The following is a 19,606-nucleotide window of genomic DNA, read 5'->3' on the forward strand; positions in this document are numbered from 1 at the left end:
GTGCAACAGCATCTGTATTTAATACGTTTGAAAAGAAGGTGCACAGAGATGGCTGCTGTTATCGCTGCGAGAAGGAGACACTGCTGTAATGACAGAAGACGTAGAGAAATTACAAATATTAGATATTATTATTCTATGTCCAATATATTTATTTATTCGATGAACTGTATGAATTTAATTGTTTTTTGTATTTTCCTTTCGCTTTGGCAGTACTGTTGTATTAACATTCATGCCAATAAAGCAAATTTCAGTTCGACCTGACTTCTTTTCTCTGTGAGATGGAAGAATTTAGAAAGTTGCGTGGCGCTGGGGAGAGCCCCCAGCTGCAGTAGTGCATGGTTCATGCGTAAAATTCATCCAGCCAGAGGGAACAATCACCAACTGTTCACAGTTTGCCGGCTAAAATAGCGACGCAACTCAATGTAGGTATCAGAGAGGGAATGGGATGTTGTGGCGTACAGGGACAGGAGATCTCAGAGCGACCGGGCACGGTGCGGACGGTCGGTGATCGTTCCCTCTGGCTGGATGAAGCACGATCTGGCATTTCCTCACGTCTGGGTCATTCCAGCAAACTGTAACTGTTTCTGATGGGGTTTCCCAAAGCAGTGTTTCAGGTGAGCTGTCCCAAGTACTTAGTGTAATCTCAGGCAGGATGGGCAGGTACCTACCATTTCCACATACTCGGGACGCACTGAATGAAACAAACCAATGTTTTTAAGTTGCGGCTGCTTTCGCTCCCGACTCTCCAAGGCGGAAACTATTAATACACGCAAACACAACAGGTTGATCCAGTCATGGAGGTCATCATTCAGTTTATCGTAATATGTAGGCTTTTACCCCCTCTAGAATTCACTTTACCTTTACAAGCCTTTTCAAAAACTGATTATTAACTCTGACAGTTGTTCAAAAAACTCAAAAGCATTCTTCACAAAATACTCCAAGACATTTACCGCTCCCCGATCAGGAACCCTGAAGTGCTCCCCAGTGAACCGCTGCTTTCAGAGTGTACGTTACACATTTCCACCCCCCCCCCCCCCCCCCCCCCCCCCCCCCCCCCCCCCCCCCCCCCCCCCCCCCCGCCTTGACGAGACCTATTATTACTATGTCAGATCTAATTACACAGCCAATTTACATGTAATACACAGCCCCTTAAAAACAATAATATACTAAATACTCTGCAGTGGCTTACATTGTGCATCCATGTTAATGCACTGAAGTCAATGCAGCACTAATCAATGCATGACATCCATTCAAAATACTCTGAGAGACGGTGGCTGTTCAGTTTCAATCAGCAGGGACAATAGAAACAGGGCGGAGCAGGAAATGAAGATGTAAAAGGAATCTCTTTATTTTAATGTATTTCAAATGTTTTTCTTATTTATTTGAATTTTCTTAACCTATTAACATGGTTTTATTATTTTTTTATTCTGTCTGTTTGTCTTTTAAATCCTGGTTGGCCTCTGAAAAAAACCTGTGATGAAACTGTATTTAAACAAAGTATATTGGTATTAGATGTTTTATATTAGTGTATCCAAATGTATGTTGCTGATAATCATGCATTTATAATATTTTAAGAGACATGGAAGTTTGTTGCTGTCATTTGGAAACACTTAATAGCTTTTCAGAGCTTATACTGTATTAGCAATATGTGGGTTACATATACAGCCAGCTGTTATCACATGACCTAATTGAATTTAGGTCATGTGATAACAGGTGGCTATATATGTAACTCCTATCTCTGATCAAGTTATTTAAATAAATATCCAACAGCAAAGATTTATTTCAGAAGCATTTTTTGTTATATTTGTTGAATGTCTTTCTTTCCATCCTGACAGCAATCCATAAATCAAATTCTCTGAAACAAAAATTAAAAAATCCGATATCTGAGGCTGTCACAGGTCTGTAATAAGCACGTCCAAACATTTCATTCTTTTAGTTCTACCTACCTGCATACCTGCGCTGTTTGATGCTTTCAAAATCTAGCTCTCTGTTGCTAGTTCTCCAATGTTGCTTACCCCAGTTTTAATTTTTATTAAAACAATTAGCCCATCAACAGTTTTCATAACCGTTTCAACATTTAAGTCTTTTATCAAACCAAAAATGTAAACATTCTGTTTCTTCTTCTGTTTCTTTTGGTTTCGGATTGCTGGTCGTACAATACAAGACATTGGAAGATGACTGCTTGGGTTCTGGGCAGTTGTGATGGTCATTTTCCACAGTTTTGTGACATTTTATAAACTAAACAAATGATTAATTGTAAAAATAAATGAAGAATGAATTGATAATTAAAAAAGTGTTAGTTACAACCCTAAGTTTTTGTCATTTTTAGAGGTTGATCAGTTGTGTCACAACATTTCCTCTTCTCTCCTCCTCTCTCCTCTTTTGTTCCTCCATCTCCTCTCCTCTCCTTCATGTTTAAACATTCTGAGCACAGACACCCAGACCCAGCAGGGAGAGACAGGGGGACGACCTTGGAACCATACCCAGCTGAGGTGAGTGGCTCTTGGGGTAGAGCGGGAGACAGGAGGGCCTGGTCTCCATGGAGGGGAGATGGGGAGGATGTACAGAGATGAAGGGAAGGAAATAAAAAGAGATAGAGGACAGGAAAAGGAGAAAAGGGTCAGAGGGGGAGAGGATGTGATGAAGGAGAATGACAACAGAAGGAGGAAGAGGGGAGGAAAAGATATGATATAAGAAGTGCATCTCAAGAGAGAAAAAAACAAACCACAGACTGACCAAAATATGGAGTGAGAGACAGAAGAAAAGATGGAAAGAGAGAGAAACAGATATGTATTTCTATATAAAGTGTCCAGATGTGACCTCCTCAGAGGGGCTCCAGCTTCGTGGCTCAACACTCATTAATAAGGTCACACAGAGGTGAGACAGACGGCTGACTCACTGCATTTCAACAAAAACAACAAGAGGAGGAGGGAGCCAAGATCATCAGGTTCATACCACTTCTTATATACTGTACGGCTCTGTTTAATGCTGCTTTTTACAGTTTACAGTTAATAATAAAACTTTAAAAGGTTCAGTGTGTAATATTTAGGAGGATCTATTCAGTTTTCAGTGGTGTATAAAGACCTTACATAATGAACTGTTTTTTATTACCTGAGAATGAGCCATTTCTATCTACATACACCGTCTTCTTACATGGACGTCACCATGTTGCCCCGCCATGTTTCAACTGTAGCCCAAAAGGACAAACTGCTCTACAGAGCGCGTTTCATCACTACGTTGAATACGTACGAAAAACAAGCAGAAGTAGTAGTAGTTGTCTGGTTTGTTAGTCACTAGATGGCACTAAAACTTACACAGTGAACCTTTAAGCTGGGTTTTGATATACACTACAGCCTTAATGATACATCAGTGGCTGATATTTATGGATGAATTTTTAATAATTTGTCTTTAGTTTGCTGTCATATTGTCTTTAACGGTAAAGTTTACTTTACAACCCTTACGGTTATGTATATTGTAACTGTACATTTTTAATAATAAAGCTTACTGTGCATCAAAAATGAAACAATACAACTTTTAACAACTCCAAAGTTGTCTGGTTTATATGTTCACATTACACACATTAAACACATGTAGAAGTAGGAATGAAAAAAGGAGGCATTGTGGTTTTAGCAGCACTTGTCTTTTCAGCCATTTGTTGCCTGACAGCCACTGAGTGCAGCTTACAGCACAGAGCGTCTCAAAAGTCCTGTCCTTATAATGGGGTTACCAGGCTTGAGCTCTGTCCTGCCAGCTGACTACAGGATAGCTTGTTGGCAACGACATGTAAATCAGTCAAGCTTTGGAGTTTTTAGGAGATGTATTTTTAGCCTAACTAGTGCTTTGGGGCTACGGATGGCGGTTGGCCCACCACTTTGGCTCAGACTGAAATATCTCGGCCACGAAGAATTTGGCACAGCCCTTCATGGTTGTCCGAGTATCAGTCCCTCTGACTTTGGTGATCCTCTGACTTTTCCTCCACCATTAGGCTGACATTTGTGGTTGTGAGCGAAATGTCTCAACAACTGTTAGATGCATTGCCATGAACTGGCTGGCATTAGCGTTTAGATCAAAGCACCACTGTTTTTAAGTAAAGACTCACAGAGTTGCTAGCATGGGTGCAGGCTGTTTTGTTTCATCTTTGATGGAGCTAAGCTAACAGTTTCACCATGTTCCCCGTCGTTGTGTCTACACTAGGCTAAACGCATAACGTATGCACAGATGTGAAAATTGATATCCAGCTTCTGATCTGACAATAGTGAATAAAACAAATGAGGATTCTCCTTTCAACCCCGGACAATCCCAGAGGCTTTTTGGGGAAACATCGTCTGTGTTCTGTCACTTTTTCTTGGATAAGTTTTAAAATTACAGAATGAAAGCCATAGAAGCTAGTGCTAGCTAGAAGCTATGCATCAGAATCAGACTGAAGCCGCATTAAATTGTTTATTTATAAAAGAACAGAATATGCTTACAGGCTGAAACTACTGAGCCTCTCATTTACTATGTAGGTGACAGTTAAGGCTAGGGATGGGGGGCTGGTAGGGACGATAGGGTTCAGGGTGGTGCACCTGTTCTGCAAAGCAACTACACAGGTACATATACACATATACTGTATAACCACATATACACACATGAAAGCTACAATCACACAATACCTAACCACACAAGAACACACACAAGCCAAAGGGCACAAATACGCTCATTCCCATACACACCCAGATATGCATGTATCCTCATGCGTACACACATATACACGTGAAAGCCAGCATCACACATTCTGACGGACAAATTGAATACAAACACGCACGCACGTTGAAACATTCCCACAAGTACAAGTGCGCATAGACAAAACTATGCACAAACACAGACACACTCAACTTACAAAAACAATACAGACACACATACACATACAGCTACCTACATGAAAGCCAGCATCAAACACTCAGGTACAGACACAACAAATTACTAAAAGAAGATGAACACACACTGAAACACACACAGGTGCACTCAGAGTCATTTGCACAAAGAACACACACATATGAACACACACCCACCCCTAAATTTAACCACATAAAACCACTTGCATACAGAAGCTGACATTACACACCCAGATACTGACACAGTAACCTGCCAACTTCCACAGAAACACACACACACACACACACACACAGAAATTCACTTCACAAATTCACACACAGACCATAATCATTAAAACACACGCACAAATAAAGATACGCGCAAAAACACATATCCATGCATCACACACAAGCATCCACACAACACAAAACTGTACTAATTATGTAAACATAAATGTAAGTGCAAGTCCACATCCACACACATAAAACACACACATCTTCTGATTGCTAGATCACCGGGTTTTTTCTGTGTGTGTGTGTCGGCAGATTAATCTAGTGGGGTCGCTGAGATGACACTAATCCCTTCGCTGATTATCTAGAGCATAACATCACTCTAATCTGATGTTGGGGGGTTAAGAAAGACAGACAAGGTTAGACTGGGGACAGCGAGAAAGAGAGAGAGAGAGAGGCTGTGTTCACACTCAGCATGTTCAGGTTGGGTTCATTAAACTCGGCAGAGCGTCTTTCTTCTTTTAGTGTGAGTCTCAAACCTGAGAATAATCTGAGCTAAGTACAGTCATTCACACGGAATGCAAAGGATTACAGGTCAAAGACAAGTTCTTTATGCTTGGGACCGGCTCACAGAACAGAATGAAAAAGTCCAGACTGATGCTTCTTCAAGTGTTCAGGTGGCATGTCTGTGATGCTCACCTGACAGTATAGAGACTGTCGACCTGTTTGCTTTGATGAAGTTATCAAAACTGTGCAATAAACAATACTTGCGAGTAGGGGTGTGACGATACACTTAACCCACGAGATGAAATCCTGAATGCTGAATCTATGAAAAATTTGTGTATTAAACACTTTATTCTTGAATACTGATGATTTTTTCTGCACAGGTTATGGTGAAAATATTTATGTACACAAAATCCAAGTGGCAGGTGAAAATTCAAACTCTATAGCCTAACTCTACCAGAATCAGAGTCAGTGCAGCTCTCAGTCATTCAGTGCAGCTCTCAGATCTGTTTCTCCTGTAGATCAACTAATTTAATATCTGCTGAGTCATGATTTAGTTTCCCACCTCGTTGGGTCTTTGTCTGGGGAAGTAACCTCTTTAAATGTGATTGTGGCACCTTTTCACCTCAATGAAAAAATTTTTCAAATTACTTTAGTTATAAACTCCTGGACTTTAATAGCTCCTGTGTTTCAGCAGATATATATCCATAATATATAATATAATATATCCAGAATGTCATAATTTAATGAGAAGTCTACCTGGTCTTTACTCTGCGGTGCGTTATGTTATTGATCCGCCTCCAGATCGTTTGGCAGACGCAGTTGTGGATTGCACTTGCAAACCGAAAGTAACGGAAACACTTGTGATCAGGCCGAAATCTCACCACAAATCCACGCACGTTAACTATAGCAGCTCATAAAGTGCAGTTCACAGTCCCAAACAGAGCAAGTTTGCGCCTCAGTTTTTTGATGTTTATGATGCACAACTCTACCAGCTTCATTAGGCTACCACTTGTCACAGCTGTCACTCACACCACGAGTGGGTTCAGTAGATTACTATCAGGGCGTACACCGGTGTGGCATCAGCTGGGTGGAGTTGATTATCTTATCAGTTATACATTTGTGTTTCACGGCTTGAGAAAAATAGTGTCACACGAGACCACTTTTTACCTGACGAGAAATCTCGTCACAATTTAATCTCGCGAGATCTCGTAGCACCCCTACTTGCGAGTAATGTACAAAAATTTTCACTCAAACAAACCGCGGGTGTGATGAACATCATTTCCTGACAGCAACTGTGCAGCCAAAAGGTGGCAACACAAAGTTCAGTCACAGATGCTACTTTTCATATTCTCTCCACATTATCCACATTAAACACACATCCACATGCTTTTAACTAGCTAGATTCTTTGTTAACTAACTACACACAGAACATTAAGGTTAATAACGCAACAGTACAGGTGCTCCTCAGAGCTGTGTAAGCTCTCCACCTACACTCAGCCACACAAAGGTGAGATTTTTTTTGCTACCACATAACACACAAGCAGCTACAAGCAACCCCTCTAACAACACATTAAAAACAGGTCTAAGAACTGCCAAGCAATCATGTAGTAATCACACAGATTGTATCTGCACATGATTTTAATCTGATTACATTTAAAACTAAGATCTGATCGAGATCCATCGCTCTGTCTAGGTCAAACAACAGAACATCACATCTTCCTTTCATTTCGCGGGTTCAAAAAATCACTAACTATAGACTGAATAATAACTTTCTGAACCGTCTCTTCCCACTGTCAGTTGTTTTCCTGGATTACATACCCATGTTTTTCTCCCTCTTCAGTGGTGCCCTGATGGAATAGCTCAGCCAGGAAGTAAAACTTAAGTTCCACCTGGCATTGTTTCCTTGCGCTACCTTTCTTCATAATGTGTACTCCTTTCTGTTATTTTAGTAGTTTATATTGCTTTTAACCCAACAGCGAGTGAATCGTTCACGACTGGTACATATTTCTCCCCATGTAAGTTGCTGTAAGTAGCGCATTTGCATTCACACTTGTATTCAATGTGGTCACAAGGCGTCCGTGACCACCTCCAGAGGTGGTTTGGCCGATCGGTTTACAATCCGTACTTAATGCGTCTTGGCTGCATTTACTCCTGTACATGTGGTCGAGTACTATCTGATTGCAATCCGCACACCCAACAAAAAATGTATTGCCGGGTGGAAACAGCCTAATAAAGCATTTCTCAAATTTAGCACCCACCTAGCAACACCTTAACAGTGGTGGTACCTACTGTACCTTGAAAAACCTTTTCAGCCTCTTAGCAACACATTAACAACCACACAGTAACCGCCTAGGATCATCTTAGTGAAGACCAATAATACCCCAGCAGCCACCTAGTAATGCTTCGTCAAAGTCTACTATCTAACCCAACCAACTAGTCCAAGTGACTTTTGCCAGAGAGGAATAAATCTTTTTTTCCCCAGTATGTCCTTTATCACATCACAATAGCTTGAGTCTGTGCTTGAAGTCAAAACTTGAACATTTTCTCCTTACCCATTTGTGTGGCCAACATTTGTGGAAACAAGTCACTAATAATAATGAAAGTTTTTCCACCAGGTCATGCAAAGCGCCAACAGACAATCTGATTTACCCAGATCTGAACAGTCACAGGTAGAAAGTGAAGGGGATGCTTTCTACAACAATAGCGTGTGTGTGTGTGTGTGTGCATGTGTGTGTGTTCCATATCCCTGGCTGTCTCTGTCTCTTAGTGTTATCATTATCAAAGTAAATTGCTGCTCCAGTGTGCCAGATGAAGAATACAATATTTCCATTTCTGACTCTGCATTGCTTCCTCCCTCTCTGCCTCTGCAGCTACATACCATAATCACAGCACTGTCACAACACATGGCACACACAATGGATCATTCAAGCAAAGGACACGCAACTGCGAAGTGTTACATTTCTTTTCTTTTCTTTTGTTTTTTTTATTATGTTCTATTTTCTAATTTTCTTCAGTCACACAAATCAATCAATTTTCTTTTTTCTTTTTCAGCTGATTTACGTTGCAACTGGATACTTTCAAATAGAATCTCATTATTATTCACAGAATTGATCTTAACTTATGTGTGCACTAGGGTTGGGTATCGTTTCAAATTATACCATACAAGTACCAAAACCAGTACCCTTAAAGTGAGACTGATACCAATTGAGTACTTCATTCAATACCTTGCATAAAATGTCACCTGTTGAAGCCATAGCAGTTGATTGGTAGCTTATTATTATTGTTATTGTTGTTATGGACAAGAAAGTTATCTATTTTATTTTTCTTGTTTCAAATAACTGCTACATAAAAAGTTTTGGGAAATTGTATCAGATCGCTCCTCATCCTAATTAGGTCATCCTCACTGGTAGTAGTAGCCTATAAGCTTGGGAGTTTTTTATATTTGAATGACAGTGGAGGAGTGAAATAGTTTAGTGACCAAATAAGTTGTGGGAAACAAATGTATGGTATTTTTTTGATACGTTTGTTGAAAGTAAACAACGGAAGATTACTTTATTAACTTTCGATCAATAAACTGAATTGAAAGATCTCTGAGTGCTTTTTCCTTTATTGGTGAATCGCAAACCTTTTTAAAGACGACAGTCACAAGTAGAAAACGAGAAAGCAGTCTGTTTAAACAAGTCACTAAACTACACTAATGACTCACAAACAGAAGAAAAGAGAATCTGCACATCCAGCCGATCAAATCAGCAACATGTGAAGCAGCCGTAGCTGCAGCCTGAGGCTCCGTCAGTAAAATCAGCTGATCGCTGCTGCACCACAAAAGGTTTAATTGATGTGATGGAACGCAGCGATCGATCAGTGACAAGTGACATGAACAGCAAATGAAAATGGACAGAGAAATGTTAAATGATACCAGAAAATGAAACCAAGGGAAAGGGACATGCCTGAGACCGCAGCCGAAGATGAGCGGCTGTTAAAATCACGCATGGACTCGTCGCCCTTTTTTATACAGTTTATGGTGCAGACACATAAGGGGAAAAAAGGCGTGCTCTTTTCATTCTTTTGGTGTGTTGCTTGCGTGTTTGGCTGCAAGCAAAACCATACAAATAGTCATTTTTTGCTGGGATTTGGTTACAAAAAGTACTGACAATTCAATTGACCGGAGACATTTCGGTTCTACTCAAAAAGTTTCTCAAAACGTTTTTTATCAGTCCAGCATCATTAATCTGTCTAAAACACAACAGGAGGTTGTTTAAAAAGTTAGATTTGGAGACATGGCCAAAAACGTTTGGTCTGTGGCTATTTTTTGGTCTAGACCAGGGCTGGACTGGGACAAAAAATCCCACGCCTCACCAATACCCCATCCTTCCATTTAAGGCCTCAGATTAGGCGTGTTACGAAACACTTTAGCCCATCATACCTAACATTGCACAAGATTGGGGCCATGACAACAAGAATATATTTTAATAGGCCTACTATTAAGAAAAAATATTTTTTATTGATGAAATAGTTCATAGAGGGATGTGGGGGTCCTCCCCCATAAGATTTTGAGCATTATATACTTAATTTCCTGCATTATGGAGACATTTTCTGCACCAGGGAAGCACAAAATGCAGGTGGCAGGTGAAAATATAGAAATATAATAGAATATAATGCAGTAATGGGTAGCTTATTATTGTTTTTAGCCTAGGTTATGTTTTTGGACAATGCAGAGGCTTCTTCTCTATTCACATTGCAGGCTTATTGTGTAAATAAACCTTTATATAGCATTTTTATTTGTTAATTAACATTTCTTTGAGCAAGCTGTTTTTAAGAACATTTTTAACAAATGCTTTCAAAAAGTGGTGGGTAGCTTACATGTCCCCAGCGTCCCCATTGTAAATGACCCTCCCTCTCCGCTCCATGCTTACCGCTTCACCGCCAGTCTCCTCCTGCTCACTTTGTCACTCGCTATCACCATAGACTGGCAGTGGCCACGGCTCTCCTTTACTCCTTCTAGTGCCTGTGCCTGCACTACGCAGGGTACAAGCAGCAGCCCCGGTAGCAAACATATCGGTTAACGCAAACGCATGAAACAGAGCAGAGGGGGTGGGGGCTAGTAAGAGAAGTGTCCATGCTTTATGGGCCGATCATTGGCCCATTTTTAAAAAACGGTTATCTAAATTTGGGGAAGACAAAAGCCGAAGTGGTTTGATGGAAGAACTTGACTGGCCTGCGCCGAGCCCTGACCCTAACCCCATCCAACACCTTTGTCTGTGAGTATCACCACCGTCCAACATCATTAGTTGTCATTAATGCTCTTGCGGTTGAATGGGAGCAAATCCCTGCACCCAGGTTCCAAAACCTTATAGAAAGCCTTCCCTGAAGAAGGAGAATAGGAATGCACATGGTTATGGATTGATATGTTCAACAATCACATGTTGCTTTTAAGGTGTCCATGTATTTTGGCCATACATGGTGTATAAGAAAACTGTAGTCAAATTGCTGGTGTTAGGGTTAGTAGTCTTTGCATCTCATTTGCAAATACACATCTAAATTACCATACAACCCAAAACATCCATCAGACACACTTATGTCAACGCTCAGTGGCTTCAAAATGGAAAGTTTAGATCTAATATGTACAAGAGAAAGAGTGAGCAAATTGAACTGAGAGAGTGAGAGACAGAAAGAGAGCAGGTACAGCCAGATAGCTGAGAGCTGACATCCTCCATATTTGATGCATCCAGTCAAAGGTAATTAAGCTCTGTGTGCGAGCATGGTAGTACATATGCATGTGTGTGTTTGAGTGATTATTGGTCTGTGTGTGTGTTTGTGTGTGTGTGTGTGCGCGAGTGAGTGAGAGAGAGAGGCAAATTATCTGTGTCAGTGGCCATTTGCTCACAACTGGCGCCACATCGGAGAGAGCCAGAGGCAGAGAGCATCATGGGTAAATGAGCACCCACTGCCTAGCGTTTTCCACACAGCGGGCCGAGAGATTGAGGGAGAGAGAGAGACTGAGAGAGAAATTGCATGCCAGATGACCTGTCTCCTCCAGTGTACGATAGTGTTTCACTAATTCTCTGCGCACGCACGCACACGCACACACACACACACACACACACACACACACACACATACACATACACACACACCGTCAGAGAAAAACCCAACCAAGCTGTGAGTTCAAAGTTGATGGGAAGAAAGAAGTGCATAGCAAAATAATAATACCACCAGCACACACTCAGTCTGTGGTGTACCTGTTAGCCTGGAGTTGGTGTACGGAGGTGAGAGGCTGTCATGTGATGCCATGTACTGAGACCCATCTGCATAACTCTGGAGAAAGAGACAGACATGCAGAGTGAACAATTATTTACTAATTATCAACTTTTAATATGTAGTTGTTATTACTTTTAGGAGCAGCAGTAGTTGTGATAGTAATACTTTCAATGACAGAGGCAAAAGTATATTAGCAGGAGTACGATCTGTAGTGACCATAATAGTAGTAACTGCTGGCTGGCCTGATTTGAGTCTTTTGATACTGAGAATCGGTTAATATTTTTCTACATAATACAGCTGCACAGAGCACAGTAATAGGTCAACATTTTGAAAAATATGTTTATATGCTTTGTTGCCAAGAGATTGATACCACTCTCCGCTCAAGGAGTGGTTTCAGTCTTCTCATCTAATCCGCAGCAGAAAAACTAATTAGTGGATTTTCCAAAATATCGAATAATTGATTTTCTAAAGTATTTTTGGCCATTTTAAGTCTTTAGAACAGACAGGAGAGAAATTGGAGGAAATGGGGGAGGAGGGGAAGCCCCAAACTATTCCATTCATTTTATTAAAAATATCGGAATATCTCTGCATCATACTAATTTCTCAGGGCATCATGATGGTCTAGGACCTACAGCACAAGCAATATACTGCAACATCCTTGGTTTGAATCCAGCTGGTGACTCTTGTTGGATGTCATCTCCTTCTCTGACATTTCTTGTCAGTTCTCTGCTGTATACTGTCTATTACAGGCAAAAATGCCAATAAAATTATCTTAAAAAAAGAAAAAAGTGATTGTTTCTAATTTACTGGCAGATTATTGTTCTCATGTAACTAGACACCTCAAACATATACCTATTTACACTTTCACAATTTTACAGTTTAAGGCAGATTGGGTGTGTAAATGCAACAGAGACATACTAGAGATGGACTGAAATCTGACTGCTCAATTTTCTAATCAGATGTTGAAAATACATAAACGCACCCCACTCTGCAACACACTCTCCTCCAAAGTCTCCTCACAAGTCTATATGACATCCCTAGTGTATTAGTTATAGTAGTGATAGTACCTGCAAGGCAGCCATAGTTCTAGTGTTAGTAATGACAATAATAGTAATATTAAAAATGCTAAAAGTAATTTCATTTAACAGTAATAATTATTAATAGTAGTATTGTTGTTAGTAGTTACCTTGGAAGAACGACTTCCACTCGCCCATGACCCTGCACTCGTTCTCTCCTCCATATCTGGATGAGCAAAAGAGAGAGAAAAAGAGAGGTTAAGATGACAGGAAATAAAACACGACTTAGCAGTACAGCTTAGGAAAGTTTACCCGAGAGCTGATCTAGAAGGACTTTTAAAAAATACAGTTTGGGAAATTAAATAACCCAGAAAATTTAATCCCTTTAAGCAGTGCAGAGACTAATGCACATGAAAAATAAAAATATAAACAAATCAGAACGTACAGCAAAATAGCTAAAATATTGTCCTCATCATCACTGAAAATAAAACCAGTAAGATGGAAAATTATTTATGGAAAAAGTAAACAGAAAATTCTGATATCCATGCTGTATTTTATTGAACTTGATTGAATTGATGTTTTGAACAGTTATTCATCAGTTAACATTTACTCCAATGGTGAAAGTCTTTAGTCCTCAGATACAGATTTTAATACCTCACATAGTCATGTGAGTCATCATCACTTTCATAACATCAACACTTAAAGGAAACCTATTATGCTTTTCTATATCTGATGACTTATCTACAGTGTTACAGTGTTAAACATGGCCAAAGCTTGAAATAATGACGTTAAAGTATTTAAAAGAAATCCCTGTGAGCCAAAACATCAGATTTCCTCCTGTTCTAAATGCTCTGTTTTGAACTGCTTTTTCTACCAATGGCTCCGTTCTACGACACACGGAGCTAGCAGGTATGCCATATATGGTCATTTGCTCCGCACAGAAACGCTCAGTCTGTCTGTACTGCTCAGAGACAACAACAGCCTGGCAGCATGCTTCAGTTCAGAAGACAGTGGGCTTTGAGAGAGGGGCCTTAAAGAGACAGGAGCATTTACAGCTTGTTTCAGACAGAGGCTGAAATGAAGGTCTACATGAAGGGCCAGTATAAGACAGAAAATATTGAATCATGCAAAGCTGCCATACAGGAGTCACAGAACTACAACATAGGACTGGGAAAGCAGTATAATAGGTCTCCTTTGATAATACATATAGAATTACTGTACAGTGTGTATCAGCTACAGCATGTAAATGAGTCTCTCACCATGCTCCATGCCATTAAACATAATTGATTATTACTGTATAGCCTTTAATATGTCTCAGTGAAATTTAATGGTCCTTTAAGCCTCCTGCAGACCACTAATACCCTCTGTCATCACACTGAATTTATGATGTGGTATCTGTCAAAGGTCAATCTGCTGACTGAGAGGTCACAGGTGAGCTGATAATGGTGCTAGATGAAAAGTCAGTGGATCACCAAATTTGTTACTAAGAGAGGACGTGAACGTCTGTAGCAAAATCCATGGCAATCCATTTAATAGTTATTGAGATGTTTCACTAAAAATGTCAAAAATGTCAACCTTATGGCGGTGGCACTAGAGGACATGTCGTTGGATAACAAAGTCAGTAGGCTTCATCGTCTGGGGACAACAAATGTCTGTACAAAATTCCATGATAATCCACTCAGTAATTGTTAAGATATTTCAGTCTGGACCAAAGTGGACGAACAACCGACAAGATTCAACCACAACAAACATTAACTTAATAAACACAATAGAATAGTTCACTGCCGTCTTACAACCAGGGTAAAGATGTCAAAGTACAAAATGTGTGACTTTGACACAGGAACTAGCGGTTCACATCCCATCTCCTAACCCTAACCCAACAACGGTCCCCACCTTTTTCTAACCATAGTCAGTTAGCTATCTAAACTTAACCGAACCTTAACCATGGTGCTGGTTACTCAGAAAACAGTCATATGAAAGATTTTGGTAACAGCCATGTGACGCTGACAAACAGCCTATTGTGTTGTTTAAATATGAGGATGTACAGAGGTTGAGATACACAATAATAAAAAAAGAGATGGTGTGAAGGGTGGCTTTCTACATGACAGGTCGATCCGTTGACTGAAATATGCAAATGCAGCTCTCGCTTACAGTACACACACACACACACACACACACACACACACACACACTCACACACACTCACAGTTGTATTGCATTGTAGTGCACAAATCTCTCCTCAATAGGCTCTCCATTGTGTCAGTGTGTGTATGGTGAGCAGCTTACATTCATTGTTGAGTCACTTGGAATGTCAGCTTATCTGTGTGTGTGTGTGTGTGTGTGTGTGTGTGCGTGTTAGCAAAATAGAAATACACTGGTTCAGTTACAAAATTACTTATGGAGTTACACCAAAAGTCGCAACCTCAAAAAAATTTCCTTTGGGTAGAATAGAATAGATTAGGATTTACACAATGTTTAGACAATGAGCAGGTTAATTTTTGATCTGATGAACACCGATGACAAGCATGTTCCTTACATTTAAATGTAAGGGACATGCATTAGATTAAGTGGATTCAGGGCTTTATAAATTGGATTTAGGGTGGGTTCACACATAAATCCAATCATGATACACTGTTTCCAGCTGGTACGGTTTGCATTCACAAAAGCAAAACGTCAAATGGTCCAGAAACTGTGAAAAATGATGAATGTGGTGGAAATGTTTGATATTTAGTCATACAGTCGGTGAGTAGAAAAACCCAACCCCCTCCAAATTTCCACCTGCATATCGTACATCAGTGAGCACGGTCAAGTTCACGTTGGTGTTGGTCTACAGCCCATATGAGCAGACTTTAGAAGGCAGCCCATATTAATGTCTCATAACAGCAGGTATTAAATAATTTAATAATGCAAGCATTTTGTGGAAGACGCCCTGCCATCAGACGGTCACAGATCACACCACGACTTGTTAGGATTAGGATTATTATTATTATATATTTGTTGTTATATTTGTTGTTATATGACTACCAGAGAGCGGTTCGCACCAGAATTTGACTCTGGTGTTCACACCAACCCAAACGAAATGCACAAAGGGGCAAGAGCTACAGGGTTAAGTTCAACTGGGTTAAACAAGGCTGGTGTGAACCCGCCCTTAGATAGTACTAAATACAATTGGCTGGATTTAGGAAACACAGTTAATCAAATTTAAGGAACAAGCACTTGATTGTCTGGATTTAGGGAACAACCTGTTCTCATTCCCAGGTCGTCAAATACAGACGCTTTGTCAACACACTTGAAAAGTCAGATTCAGGAAATACATTTGACCAGATGAATTTAGAGAACATTTATTATGATTACGATATGATATGATGGATTTAGGAATTTAGGAACAAACACTCGATCATTCAGATTTAAGGAATACACTCTTGATCCTCCCTGATTTAGGGCACAAAAACAATATTCATAAACAAAAGAACTGACTATTACAGAAATGCATGACTTTAGGTATCGCTGTAACCAACGTTTTGGTATTCTGAGATGAATGATTTCAGTGTGCAACTCATCAAAATGATCAATATTTTCTAATATTTACTGGAATATTGAACTGGTAATGGTGCCAGATTACAGATCCTGTACTATGTTTTACACTTTGGCAACGCTTGTCCTGCAACTAACGTCTGTTTGGAGAACAAAGGGGAGGAAAATTAAATAAAAGTAGAGTGGGAGAGTTTGATGATAGCTGGTGTGGATGCAGGGGAAGTGGAGGATGAAGACGGTGAGGAAGGGGATGAGCAGGACAGCAATTAAAGAAAGCATCCCTCAGTGTTGAGAAATAAGAGGGGGAGATAGACTGTAGAGAGTGAGGAGAGGAAAGAGGGGGAGGGGAAAAAAGTTGGTGTGCGGGAGTTGAAAGACGTAGAGGAGGAGGAGAGAAGGAGGCATCCATGTGTCCTGCACCTGATAAGGCCTCCGATTGAGGGCTATAAATTACACCAGAGAGAGAGAGAGAGTATTTACACACAAGCAGGAAAATACTCTCTTAAAAGCACACCTACATACCTCCCCTCTCTCTCTCTCTCTTTCTCTCTCTCCCTCTCTCTCTCTCACACACACACACAAACACAAAGTGCAGGTCATCTATCATCAGTTAATGAACTTAGACTGACAGACAGCTCCATGTCTCTCACACTGATCCTATTAAGACCTGCTTGACACAAAACAGACTCCTATTAATACAGTTAGCCTGTGTGTGTGTGTGTGTGTGTGTTTTTGTGTGAGATCACTGAGGACAAAAACAGGCCTGTACTCCAGTATGACCATTGAGGTCCTCTTTGTATTATTTAAAATGAGAAATTTGTTTGTGTGAGTGTGCGCGTGTGTGCGTGTGTGTGTGTGTGTGTGTGTGTGTGTATGTGTGGGGTGGGGTGGGGGGTAAAGATCAGTAGAGCTATGAGGTAAGAAACATTTTTTTATAGTTTTGTTTCTGTAGCACATTGTATTTTCAGCATGTTCATATCCATATTGGGTGAACGGTGTTTATACTTACATGCATTTATACAAAGTCCCTCAATTTTAGGACAGTGCAGCAGGACAGTGATCCTAAACATACAGACGAGGCAACCAAGGAGTTTTTAGGGACCAATGTGCTGCACTTTACTTAGCCTAATATGTTTCTTTAGCTTCTCGTGTGTCACAAAGAGCAAAAAGAAATAACTGATTATAAGCATTTTAAGTCCAGACTATAGCTGGGTATCATCTGTTGTGAGTAATGACAAACAGGTAGAAACAGGATTAAAAAAAACACTAGTGTCAGTACCGTGTAATTATGGAGAGATAGTTACTGTGTGGTTGCTAGATTTCACTCACTTTTTCATGAGTAACTGCCAAAACAAGACACCTCCGTTCTAACTGTATTTCACTTTCTGATATACCAGGGAAAATCCCTGCATTTACCTGCTGACGCACATACAGGTTACCATGGATGTGCCACCGATACCAAATGATATTGCAGAGCAATATAAGTTGCTCAAACAGATCGCTTCCCTGATAGTTCCCATGAATAGATTATGGGCTCAGTAGGAGCTTATTTTTGGAATATCCCTGCATATCTATTGTCACAAAATTGTCACCACCCCAAACGTTCTACTGGAATTGAAACCCATGTTTTCAAGTGGTCTCAGCCCAGAGCACCAGAGTTCGACTGACAGCTTTCTCAGCAGCCTAAACAAACTGAACCAAACAGGCAAGGGCGTTCGTTTAGATCCTGCTGCACTTACACAGTAGTTAGGTCATATCTAAGACAATCAATGAGCTTCTGTTCTATCACCACAAGGATGACGGCAGGGGTTTTGTGAGTTTAGACAGATTGAAATCTCTCTAAAATCAACCATGCATTGGCTGCTGGAGTGTTTACTTTAACTGTTTGAGAGAATGTTACCTGCAACAGGCGTTCACCATGAACAGTGTTCTTTTTTCAACAAAAATGTTGTGTTTATAAGGTTGTGTGAAATCATGTCGACGATTGGTGACCTTTATAAACAGACACACACACTTACACACACACACACACGTGTTGATGATCATAATAAATGGTCTCTGATTGACAGAAATGAGGACAGTGGTCATGCTGCGAGAACATCAAGCGTGTGAGTGTGTGTGCACCTGTGTGAGCTCTATAGCCCCACTGTTCTCATCTGGTCTCCAACCAAACTCTATAATTAACTGTAGACCTGCCCCATCCCCCAACACACACACACACACATACACACACACACACACACACACACACACACGCATACAGTCAAACAGCATGTGGTGATCAGAAAGAGTTCTGACTGTCATCAGATCTGTTATTTTGAAATTTCTCAATTGAAATGTTCCTGAAAAATTAAGAAATGAAAACTTCTTTTGTTTTCTTTGTTTTGAATGAAAATTATCATCAGAAGTCGAACTGCAGTGTCATCAAACAGTTTTACACCTTCCCAATATGGGAACATTTCAGACACTACATCTCCCATTGAAATGACTGACGCCATAATGAGCTGTAACAAATTGACTCGAAACTTAAGTGAGCTGGACCTCCAACTAAAAATCAAATATCCTTTTTGGCAACATTATATCAAAATATTCTCTCTTTTCTGTAATATAATATTGTTGTATTCCCTTGATTAAAGCTTTTCTCTTTGTACTCTCTATTGCTGTTTTTGCTGCTCAACATTAACCGACACTTTTAGCACCTTTAGTCTTTAGTCAGTAATTCGATTTCTAGCAGCAGCTACTGTTTCAGCTAAAAATGTAACTTCTTTCAGTCACTATGTTTAAACTGCCACTTTAACTTTTGTCAGTAATTCTGTATCGCCTGCCACATTATTGCTCAAGTGCAGGACTTTTAAATATGAATGAACGTCCATCACGTTCAAGCCCTTGTCAAACAAGTTCACACAGTGCACATTAAAGACCCATTTATACTTGTGCGTAGGTGTCTCCGTCATTCTGCAATTACAGCCCCAAATGCTAGTCGGCAGTAGCGCTACAGCGTCCACTGTGTTGACTTTTGGCAGCCAAGCAGGCTAACTTCTGGTTTAGCGCTCCGCTAACGTAAATGGCGGTAAAATTGTATACGTGCGGCTGGTGTAGCCTTTTCAAATGTTACCGACCGAATGGATTCTGATAGTGAAACGAATCATTTCACTCGGGTTGCGACTGTCAAATATATCGATTCACTGTGTTACAGCCGCTGTTTTG

At 40.3% G+C, this 19,606-nt stretch overlaps 1 protein-coding gene across 2 annotated transcripts in view; it reads right to left on the minus strand.

Annotated features, from left to right (window-relative positions):
* LOC123981413 (transcription factor 4-like) overlaps window positions 1–19,606 on the minus strand; it is a 245,674-nt gene that overhangs the window by 170,737 nt on the left and 55,331 nt on the right. For both annotated transcript variants that reach the window (XM_046066215.1, XM_046066216.1), the window contains exons 4-5: window positions 13,036–13,091; window positions 11,831–11,906 (exon numbers count right to left, since the gene is read on the minus strand). In XM_046066215.1, the coding sequence (XP_045922171.1) occupies window positions 11,831–11,906; window positions 13,036–13,091 (132 nt within the window). The remainder of the gene's footprint in view (window positions 1–11,830; window positions 11,907–13,035; window positions 13,092–19,606) is intronic.

The sequence above is a fragment of the Micropterus dolomieu genome, linkage group LG13 (assembly GCF_021292245.1).
Source record: "Micropterus dolomieu isolate WLL.071019.BEF.003 ecotype Adirondacks linkage group LG13, ASM2129224v1, whole genome shotgun sequence".
Taxonomy (NCBI): domain Eukaryota; kingdom Metazoa; phylum Chordata; class Actinopteri; order Centrarchiformes; family Centrarchidae; genus Micropterus; species Micropterus dolomieu.